We start from the raw sequence: 11,034 nt of genomic DNA, 5'->3' as shown, positions 1-11,034 counted from the left end.
GTGCTGATGGAGGCATCAGGGCCAAAGCTGTGAGCACTGCGAGGGTGACAGGGACGGTGACTTCCGTGGGCGATGGAGATACCCCGGGGCAGGTAGGAATGGGTAGGCTACTGCTTACAGCACAGACCGAAATCTCCCTGAACGGTGTATCCAGCTTGGCCAGCTCTCCTCCCGCCCTGCTCTCTCTGTAGTAGGGCACGCTGGGTTCATTACCCCACACAGTGCAGGTTGAGGGAGCATGTTCTCCAGGCGCTCTGTGCCCTGCTGCGGCATCATGGCCTAGCTGCCCACATTGTCCCAGAGTGGACTGATACATATACTAGAACAAGGAGCATAGGACTGGCCAGTACTGTCCTGTGCCCAACTGTCCAGAACCAGGTAGTCCAGAGGAAAGTGTAAGAACCTCAAAGCAGCAGATGCGAGGCAATCTGCTCCTCCCCCGGAAAGGGCTGATTCTAATCTTTAATTGTTGGAGATTGTGCTTCAGGATTTAATCCAATGTTTAATATTCCTTCCCACACCGCTTTTTGCATTAACTCTTATAAATCTGGATATTCTCATTATCCATATAAATGTCCAGTCCTTTTTGGACTTTTGCCAAGTTTTTGGCCTTAACAACTTCCAGTGGCAATGAGTTCCGCAGACTATGTATTGTGATGGACAGTATTTTCTTTTACTGGTTTTGAATTTACCACCTTTTGATTTAATCAAATGTCCTCTTGTCCTTGTGCTGTGAGACAGGGAGAACAGAAGCTCCTGAACTAACTTCACTAGATTATTTATTACTTTACAGATTTGTATCATGTCCCCTCTTATTCATCTCTTCTCAAAAGTAATAATCCCAATCTTTTCAAACTCTCTTCATATGATAGTTTTCCCAGGCCTCTGAGCATTCCCAACACCTTTCTCTGCACTCCTTCAAATTCTGCCATATCCAGGTGAGGCCGCACCATTGAATATATAAAGGCATTAGAATCATAGAACCATAGACTATCTGGGTTGGAAGGGACCTCAGGAAGTCATCGAGTCCAACCCCCTGCTCAAAGCAGGACCACTCCCCAACTAAATCATCCCAGCCCGGGTTTTGTCAAGCCTGACCTTAAAAACCTCAAAGGAAGGAGATTCCACCACCTCCCTAGGTAACCCATTCCAGTGTTTCACCACCCTCCTAGTGAAAAAGTTTTTCCTAGTATCCAACCTAAACCTCCCCCACTGCAACTTGAGACCATTACTCCTTGTTCTGTCACCTGCTATCACTGAGAACAGTCTAGCTCCATCCTCTTTGGAACCCCCTTTCAGGTAGTTGAAAGCAGCTATCAAATCCCCACTCGTTCTTCTCTTCCGCATACTAAACAATCCCACTTCCCTCAGCCTCTCCTCATAAGTCATGTGCTCCAGCCCCCTAATCATTTTTGTTGTCCTCCGCTGGACGTTTTCCAATTTTTCCACATCCTTCTCGTAGTGTGGGGCCCCAAACGGGACACAGTACTTCAGATGAGGCCTCACCAATGTCGAATAGAGGGGAACGATCACGTCCCTCAATCTGCTAGCAACGCTCCTACTTATACAGCCCAAAATGCCATTGACCTTCTTGGCAACAAGGGCACACTGTTGACTCCTATCCAGCTTCTCGTCCACTGTCACCCCTAGGTCCTTTTCTGCAGAACTGCTGCCGAGCCATTCGGTCCCTAGTCTGTAGCAGTGCATGGGATCCTTCTGTCCTAAGTGCAGGACTCTGCACTTGTCCTTGTTGAACCTCAACCATTGGAATGGTTGCTGTTAGACTCCAGTCCATGCCTTATGCACCCCAGCACCTTGTTTGCTGTTTTGACTGCAGCTGCACATTGAGCTGCTGCACCGACACCCAGGTCCCTTTCTGAGCTGATGGAGCCCTGTACAGTGTATGAGTAGTTCCGATTTTCCCCTCCAGTGTGCATTACTTTGCATTTATCTACACTGAATGTGGGCAGACAGATGTCCCCACATGGTGCACGGTTTTGAGGTAAGAAGCTGTGCCCAGTGCGGTGGGGTGTGTCACGGGGGTGGGGGTGGTGAAGTTTGGCCAGACTCTAGCAAGAGGCCCTGCTCACAGTTTGCACTGGGGGAAGCCCAGTACTGCACAGACTGGCTCTGTTTATGACAGCAGAGAGGTATTTAGTGAGTATTTAAACAGTTCTTTGAAGCTGCAAAGCACCAACCAATAGCTCAGTATCATTACTCATTTCACTTGTGCTGCCAGGGGCAGTGAATACAGCACAGATGCATTTAGAAAGTCAGCGTTGTTTGAGAGCTTAGCTTTTCCAGCTGCATACCCCAGTCTAGCTGCAGGGAACCCATCAGACCTGGTCCATCCATCAGCAAGGAAAAAGCTTTCTAAGTTCTGAAGGCACGAGCAGAGCCCTCCAGACGAGAGCCTCCCTCTAAGTGTGACAGCAATGGGGACACCTTGCCAGAGAAGTCAACCTGCTGCAAAGGGTGAGGCCTTTGAAAACAATTGTCCTCCCGTGTAATTCTACTATAGTCACTTCCTGCGGGCATGGTGGATTTGAATGAGGAATTGGGGGGTGCCTCTCTGAGGCTTGTAAACTCCCTGCAGCCGGTATCAGGGTTCTTCCGTGATGGGGAACACCAGGGAGCCTGAGTGCCCAGTAACCCTAGCAGAGCAACGTGCACTGGAAGATTTTAAGATCAGAAGAGAACAGAATCATTAAATAAATTGTGCATTACTCCTACTCTGAATGTGTCTCGCTCCAGCTTCCAGCCACGAGATCTTGCTCTGCCTTTGTCTGCCAGGGTAAAGAGTCCTGTGCTATCAGAAATCTCCTCCTCATGTAAGTACTTGTAGACCATGGTCAAGTTACCGCTCAACCTGCTCTTAGCCTCTCACTCTAAGGCATGTTTCCCAGACTTTGAAACGTTCTCATAGCTCTTTTCTTAATACTTTCCAATTTATCAGTATCCTTACGGAAGTGCAGACCCAGAACTGGAGACAGTATCCAGCAGTGGTCTCACTAAAGCTGTATATATAAGTAATACCATCTCCCTACCTGCTATCCCCTTGCTAACACAGCCATGGCTCACATGCACCCTCCTAGCCACAGCATTGCCCTGGGAGATCATTTCAGTTGTTTTCTATCATGACCCCTGAGTCCTTTTCAGAGGCACTGTGTCATGATTTTGCTTTCACCTCCCCTCTCTCCCAGCTCCCCAAACTCATTCTTTCCCCTCCTGACTGGTTCTTCCAGGTGATTATCCATGTGGATCCACACAGTTAGGGTGAAGACTTGCACAACAGGCAAGGTCGGAAGCCCTAAAACCAGCATCCATTGGGGCCCCTCATCCTGGCTTTCAAGGCATAAAAGGACCCCAAACATCCCATATTCCCTCCTCCTACTCTGTGAATGCTTTCCCCAAGACTCTGAAGAAGGGGAAAGTGAGCAGGGTCATAATCACACTGGTGAGGAATCACTTTTCTTTCTTTGAGAACTGTCCCATAGATTCCCACGCTGGGCAATTAACAAGCAGCTCTGGGCCTCCAGGCACACTAGCTGCAAAAGTGCCTGTAACTTGGGCATCAGCTTGAGGGAGTCGTGCTGCGTAAGGGGTGTGTAGAGCTGCAAAGTGTGGCTTTGTATACATTAGGGAGGGAGCCAACGTGGAGGCTTTAGTCCTAGCTTAGTGTGCACTGATCTCCCCAGGAGGCTGAACAGCGGCCAGGTGAGAACAACTGAGGTACAGTCTGATTCATTTGTACCACCTGGGAGCTGTGAGTGCCTGAACTGGCCTCACTCCTCCACGTCACAAAGGTGTGAGGCCCTTGTGGCTACATTGGGTCCCACATACAATGTAACTGAAGAGCTGGGGTCACACAACTTGTGTGGGGCAGGCCCAGCCTCCTTGGGAGTGAGGCTCTTGAGAAAACACAGAGGTGCTAATGACCTGAAAGAGCCTAGGTCGCTGAAGCAAAGGGTTGCCGCTCAGGAGCTCTGGATTCAATGCCTGGCACTGCCATAGACTTCCTGTGTGCCTCAGTTCCCCACTGCAACACAGGAACCAGAATACTTTAGGATTATCATACGTCCGTATTTTCCCGGACATATCCAGCTTTTTGATTCTTAAATCCCCATCTGGGAGGAATTTTAAAATATCTAAAAACCTCCGGGATTTTGCCATTATTATTTTTCCCCAAAGAAAAGTTGATCATTCAAGAAAGAGAGTGAATGCTGATCACTCGAGAGAGAGTGCCTGTTTTTCCCCCTAGCTCCCAGTGCTTGCATTGCGAATCAGCTGTTTCACATGGCTGGGAAGGAGCGGGGAAGAGGGGGAACGCAGCACGCTCAGGGGAGAAGGCAGGGCCGGGGCGGGGATTTGGGGAAGGGGACCAATGGGGCAGGGCGGGGGCGGAGTGGGGGCGAGGTCTTTGGGGAAGGGGTTTGAATGGGGGCAGGGAAGGGGGCGGGGGCGCGAGCAAATAGCCCCCCCCACCCATGGAGTGTCCCCTTTTTTGAATGTTCAAATATGGTACCCCTAGACTATCTACTGTCACTCCTCTCCCCACATCTATCTTGGCTGCAGAACCCGTGGTCGCAGGAGACCATGGGCTGGAAGGGACCTCAGGAGAGCAGGACACGCTGCATGATCTCCTCACCATCCTTGTCCTCTCAATCTCCAAATCTGTGGGGTTGCAGATTATTTTAGGAAGGTGCTTGCAGCGGGGGATGGGTGGACATACAGGTGGGTCCCTATGGGCAGAGCCTCCATGGGTGTGACTTGGTCCCCGTGCCTTGGCTGCCATAGCAGTGCTGAGCCATGTAGGCCCTGCCTCAGTTCCTGGGGTGGAGCAGGGACACTGGTGCCTTCCAAGGGCCCCAGGCTAAACAGACCAGAAGGGCACCCAGAGGGAAATTCAACACATGTAATCCATGCAGGGGCTGGGTCACTCAGATCACTGTCCCTCAGGGCAACAGGCGCGGCTGGTCCCCACCAGCTGCTACATTCCCCCCATAGATGGAGTCAAGACTCTTCTTCCCAGTTTGTCTCAGTCCTTCTTAAAATCCTGGGAGGTTCCAGGCCCCTGGGGTGCAGACAGGGCAGAGACAGCTGGTGGGGAGGGGGCCGCTCTCTTTGTGATGGGTATGGGTGTATATCTTGTGGGGGATCAGTAGTTTCAGGACAATTACTGGTCTGGGGAGATATCTGGCTTTGGGGGGATTAATTTGTGGGGGATAAATGGCTTTGTGGGTGAGGAATGCTCTGTGTGGGCTTACGGGTTCTGGGAGAATGGCTGGCTTTGGGGAGATGTAGAGTGTCTCTGGAGGTTCGTAGGGTGGCTCTGGAGGTACGTAGGGTGGCTCCAGGGGGGCGACTGGCTCGGGGGGTATGTAGGGTGGCTCTGGGGGTACGTAGGGTGGCTCCAGGGGGGCGACTGGCTCTGGAGGTATGTAGGGTGGCTCTGGGGGTACGTAGGGTGGCTCCAGGGGGGCGACTGGCTCGGGGGGTATGTAGGGTGGCTCTGGAGGTACGTAGGGTGGCTCCAGGGGGGTGACTGGCTCGGGGGGTATGTAGGGTGGCTCTGGAGGTACGTAGGGTGGCTCCAGCGGGGCGACTGGCTCTTGCAGGACAGGGAGCAGGAGAGGCCCGACTTTGGTGGCAGCAGCAGGAGGCTGGAGGGGCACAATCTGTGGTGGCAATACCTCCTCAGGTGTCTTCTCCTCGGGCTGCAGGAGCCCAGTGTTCTCCAGGATCCACTCCAGAAAGGGCTGGGTAGAGGTGTAGAGGCCCAGCTTGTGGGCCTGGGCACAGTCGTGGCCCCAGCTGGTGATGCCAATCACATAATACCGGGATGTGACCTCATCTTTGCACATTAAGGGTCCCCCACTGTCCCCCTGCAGAAAGAGGGAAGGAGTGTTACTGAGGACTTGTGACCGCCAACTCCTTAGCCCCAGCTGCAGCCCCTAAGGCCAAGCAGCCCTGATACCTACAGAGCTCAGCTCTCCCCCGGCCATGCGCTCGTTTCTGGGGGCGTGGAGAGAGGGTGTTAATAGGGGCGCAGGGCCTGTGTACCTGGCAGCCGCTGCTGGCTGGGGACAGGCTGGTGATGCCCAAAGAGGGCAGTGGGGAGAGGAGCTAGAGCTGGGGCAGGTGCAGTGAGAGGACGCCGGCTTGTGTACCTGGCAGCTGTCGATGCCTCCTTGCTCGTACCCTGCACACAGGTTGTTGCTGGCGATGGCCCCGTTGAACCAGCGGCTGCTGTTACAGGTCGCAGTGTCAATGAGCTGCACCTTGGCCTCCTGCAGGATGTCGGCAGTGCCCACCGCTGCAGGGAAGGAGAGGGTTTCAGCTCTCTCCCTGTTCATCCAGCCCAGACCCCGCCCGCAGCTCTGCCCCTCCCTTCTGCGCCCTCGTGCCCCCTCCCCTACCACGGCGTTGTGTCTCAATGCCCCGGCACAGGCCAGTTCTGGCTCCTGGAGTTCTCACCGTGCCCCATGGAGCGCCAGGAACTGTCATTCTGACTCCTGCTCCAGCAGCTGGGGCCCAAAGGCAATGGCTGGGGGGAGCAGCCTAGGCCCCTCTCAGCCACTGTACTATTCCCCCTCCCATTGCCATGAGTAACCGTCAAGTCATCAATGTGCGGTCACCCCAGGGATGGCGCGCCCCCCAGCCATGGCACCCAACAAGCCCAGGTCCGCCTGTCCGCCCAGACCCACATAGGGCAGCTGGGGATTTTAGTGATTATTCCCATCTCTTTCTCCCCACCACGGCTGGGGAAGGCGAAGACGTGACTCTAACACTTGAGGATGCTGTGAGAGCTGTGCTCATTCGCCTCTCCTCACTAATGAGCCACAACGCCTCAGCCCCGCTGCCCAGAAAGCCAGGCTTCTGCTTCCCAGGCTTCCTCCGTGTGGCTGACAGCGTCACAGCTCCCCAGGCACACAGGTGTCACGGACACGTGCGCTCGGCGGTGTCTGGCACCACTTCTGTGGAGGACCTCGAAGATTAACCCTGAGACCATGAAGTGGGCTGGGCCCTCCCCGGGAGCCATGCAGGGAGCGTAGCATGAGGTCGAGGGGGGGGTGTGCGTGCATGGTGTCTGATGCATGCTGGACCAAGTCTAAGCACGTGTAGCTCCGTGCAATGAGTGCTGATAGCCCAGCCTGGCTCACAGAGCCTGGATTACCGCAGACAGGGTGGTGCGGTTTCTGATTCGGTGTAGCTGAACGGGAGCGTGTTTGTGGCCATGGCTGTCCTTGTGTCCAGGTTGAATGAGGCGGGCAGAGGATGCTGGCTACTGTGATGCTGTGAGAGTAGCTCCCACCCATAGAGGGCTACAAGGCCTCTGCCTGCCAGCTTGGCCCTGCTTGGCCCAGCTTTGGCTTCAGCCTCCCCGCTGGTGCTCTCTGGATGGGGGTAGTTGTGAACGTGGGTACAGAGCTCTATGGGATGGTTCCAGGGCAGTGGGACGGTTATCCACCACCACGGTTTGTGAGCAGGCTCACAGGCAGCAACAGAGCTGTTCTCAGGTTTTCCATCACCCCCTGCTAGGTCTCCAGAGCAGGTCAATGGTCCCGGCGTTAAATCCCACTGGCAGATGAAGCCGAAGGTCTGAGCAGGAGGCGGCCCTCCACCAGTACTCCCGGAGCTGTCTCCACTGCAGCTGTCTCATTGTGCCACGGGCCGTGCAGACATTAAGCAGAAAAGACAGAAGGTCCCTGCCCCAGGGAGTTTAATGCAGTTATTGCTATTTATGTGTATGGTGGGAGTGCCTAGGTGCGGCCAGACCCAGGTCCCAGCCCCACTGCCAGGTGCTATTCAAATGCAGACCAAGGAGCCAGTCCCTGCCCCAGGAGTTCACCCTCTAAGACCAAAAGACAACAGGTGGCTTCAGGGGAGAGCAGTGAGACAATGTTGGTGAGCAGGACGAGCCCTGCGCCCAGCTCCCCCACTGCCTAGCCACTGTTGAGGGTTTGCAGGCCTCCTGGCAGAGGCGAGGTTTGATCTGCTGTCAACTGGGAAGGTGGGAGGGTTGAAGGGAAAAGGGGAAATGGAGAAGGTAACAATTGTGTTTCACAGTAAGCAGTACTCCCGGCATGCCGGCCTCCCAACAACCTATACTCTGCTGGCTGACTGGTTTCTCTGTCCCAGTCATTCTTCTGAATCCCTCCATCACTTATTTGTCTCCCCTCTAAGGCAAACAGTCCCAGTCTCTCTTCACAGATCTGCTGGTTCTTGGCCTGTTTCTGAATTTCCCGCCCTCCCAACCCAGTGACTGGTATAGCACAGAGTGCCCGGAGGAGGGTTGGCCAGCTACTGTGCTAACAGTCCAGTTACATGCCGTCCCCTACCTGATGCACCCTAACAGCCCGTCTGTGGCTGCTGCACACTGAGCAGACATTTCACTGGGCTGCAGGCCCCCGTGCTCTGTGGTCACAGTTACGCTGGAACCCAGCAAGGCGTGGGCTGGTCTAGCTAGTCCTTCCCCCGTGCAGTGCCCAGCACTGAATTCCATCCGCCCTCGTGTTGCCCATGCCCCGGCTGGCTCCGGTCCCTCTGACGGGCCTCACTGTCGTCTCTGGAACTGACTGTGTCGGCTGCAAGACTTGCCCCTTGCTGCACAGCCCCCTTTCCAGATTATTAATAAGACATGAACCTGCCCCAGTCCTGGTACAGCTTCCTGGGCCCTGCTGCTGACCTTCTGCCGGGATGAAAGATGACCATTTAGTTGTGCTCTTCTCTTAGCCAGTTTCTCGCCCAAGACAGCACCTGGCCTCTCCCCCCAGGACTGGCTGAGTTTCCCTAACACCCTCTCAAGAGGACACCCTCAAAGGCCTTTGGAACATCCAAATAAATCAGCTGGTTCCCCCATTATTTTAGTGTCACACAGAAAGACTATTAGGAGACTGGAGAGGTGGGTGTTGCTGTGTAGAACCTACAGAGGAAAAAGCAAAGACACTGGGGAAAGGGGGTAATGCTCAAGGGGCAGGTTAGGGCAACGATGTGACTGAAGAGCCAGGGCTAGGAGCTGCAGCCGCCAGATGCAGGTAGGAGGCAGCCCCAGTTGAGTAGGGGCTGGCGCAGATGATGACGCGGTGCCTCCTCACCTGCCCTGCCCGTAGTAACTAGACTTGTAGTGTCTGGTCAGTAGATGTGAGCTGGGAGAGGTGGGACTGCGGGGAGTAGCTTAGGCCAGGTCCTTTACGGCAATTTCAATAATGACCTACAGCAGGGAAGCAAACATGAACTTCATGAACTGGGCAGAAGATACTCAACTCCCACGGACTCCACTAGGGCCAGGATTTCACCCGCACTGGAAGCAGTTGCAAATACTATTGTAGGAGGGAGGGGGAGGGGAAGAGAGGCAAGTGACGGGGAGAGGAGTGAACAGGGGGTAGGGACTCAGGAGGAAGGGGCAGGATGAAATTCATGCTGATGGATAAGTTGACCATGAACGATAACACCCCCCACCAATAACAGCTGCATGCCACTGCCCAGCACTCTGTGTCGCCTACACCTGTCCCGAGCAGCTGACAAGTATTCTCAGCCCAGCATTCGCCATTCACACCACTGAAGCAGCTGGCCGGCTGTAAGCCACAGCTCAGGTGCCGTGCCAGGCAGAGCCTGCCTCTCTGTCCACCGGAGAGCGTAAGTGAGCCCCACCCACGGGGCTGCTGGCAGTGTGGGGCAGGAGGGGCTTACAACCCATTTTCCAACCCCATTCATAACTGCAATGCATGTGTGTGTGGCCATAGATGTATTTGTGTGTGCATCCCCCTGGGCGTAGCTGCATGTGCGTGTCCCCATGTGTGCGGCTGATCTAGTGCAGCCCAGTCCGTCCCGGTCCATCCCGCTCCTAGACCCCCCGGGGAAGAAGGCGGCACCCCCGCGCACAGCCCCTCACTGTTCTGGGTGGTGCTGCCCCAGCCACTGATGTAGCAGGGGGAGAGGCTGGTGACGGCCATGAGTGCGCTGGGCAGGCAGGCCGGCTGTGTGAGGTCATCAAAGGTCACAGGACGGTCGAGCTGGATGAGGGCGATGTCATTTGTCTCCTTGCGTGGATTGTACTCCTGGTGCAGCACGGCCCTGTGCACTGAGCGGATCTGCACTAAGTCTGACAGGTGGGAGAGCTCTGAGATGCCAATCACAATCCTCCACCGAGCCAGGACCCTAGACACGCACACACAGTTGGGTTAGTGCACAAACCCAGGCCTGTGGATTCATAACACCCACCGTACATCTCACACACACACACACACACACACACACACAGCTGGTTACTGCACAGACCCGGGCACCACAAACCCCTAACACGCCCCTACGTCACACACACAGAGCTGGCTTAGTGCACAAACCGGGGCCCTGCAGATCCGTAACACCCACCGTACGTCACACACACAGAGCTGGCTTAGTGCACAGACCGGGGCACCACAAACCCCTAACACCCACCGAACGTCACACACACAGCTGGGTTAGTGCACAGACCGGGGCCCTGCAGATCCGTAACACCCACCGTACGTCACACACACACACACACAGCTGGTTAGTGCACAGACCGGGGCACCACAAACCCCTAACACCCACCGAACGTCATGCACACACACAGCTGGGTTAGTGCACAGACCAAGGCCCTGCAGATCCGTAACACCCGCCGTACGTCACACGCACACACACAGCTGGGTTAGTGCACAGACCGGGGCCCTGCAGATCCGTAACACCCACCGTACGTCACACACACACACACACAGCTGGTTAGTGCACAGACCAAGGCCCTGCAGATCCGTAACACCCACCGTACGTCATGCACACACACACAGCTGGTTAGTGCACAGACCAAGGCCCTGCAGATCCGTAACACCCACCGTACGTCATGCACACACACACAGCTGGTTAGTGCACAGACCGGGGCACCACAAACCCCTAACACCCACCGAACGTCACACGCACAGCTGGGTTAGTGCACAAACTGGGGCCCTGCAGATCTGTAACACCCACCGTACGTCACGCTCACACAGCTGGGTTAAGGCACAGACCCGAGCAGGG

At 55.1% G+C, this 11,034-nt stretch overlaps 1 protein-coding gene across 1 annotated transcript; it reads right to left on the bottom strand.

The window, feature by feature from the left end:
* Positions 1-5,038: 5,038 nt before the first annotated feature.
* Positions 5,039-10,794, bottom strand: LOC144259322 (acrosin-like). Its single transcript, XM_077807535.1, has 6 exons — positions 10,790-10,794; positions 9,896-10,161; positions 9,463-9,471; positions 6,171-6,316; positions 5,268-5,885; positions 5,039-5,074 (listed from the first exon to the last, which is right to left on the bottom strand). Exons 1-6 carry the CDS (start codon positions 10,792-10,794, stop codon positions 5,039-5,041), a joined length of 1,080 nt encoding a protein of 359 aa, XP_077663661.1.
* Between the last annotated feature and the right edge of the window lie 240 nt (positions 10,795-11,034).

Source organism: Eretmochelys imbricata, chromosome 1, assembly GCF_965152235.1.
Source record: "Eretmochelys imbricata isolate rEreImb1 chromosome 1, rEreImb1.hap1, whole genome shotgun sequence".
Lineage (NCBI taxonomy): Eukaryota > Metazoa > Chordata > Testudines > Cheloniidae > Eretmochelys > Eretmochelys imbricata.
The sequence above is the reverse complement of the archived record's forward strand: the minus strand, read 5'-3'. Positions and strand labels throughout refer to the sequence as shown.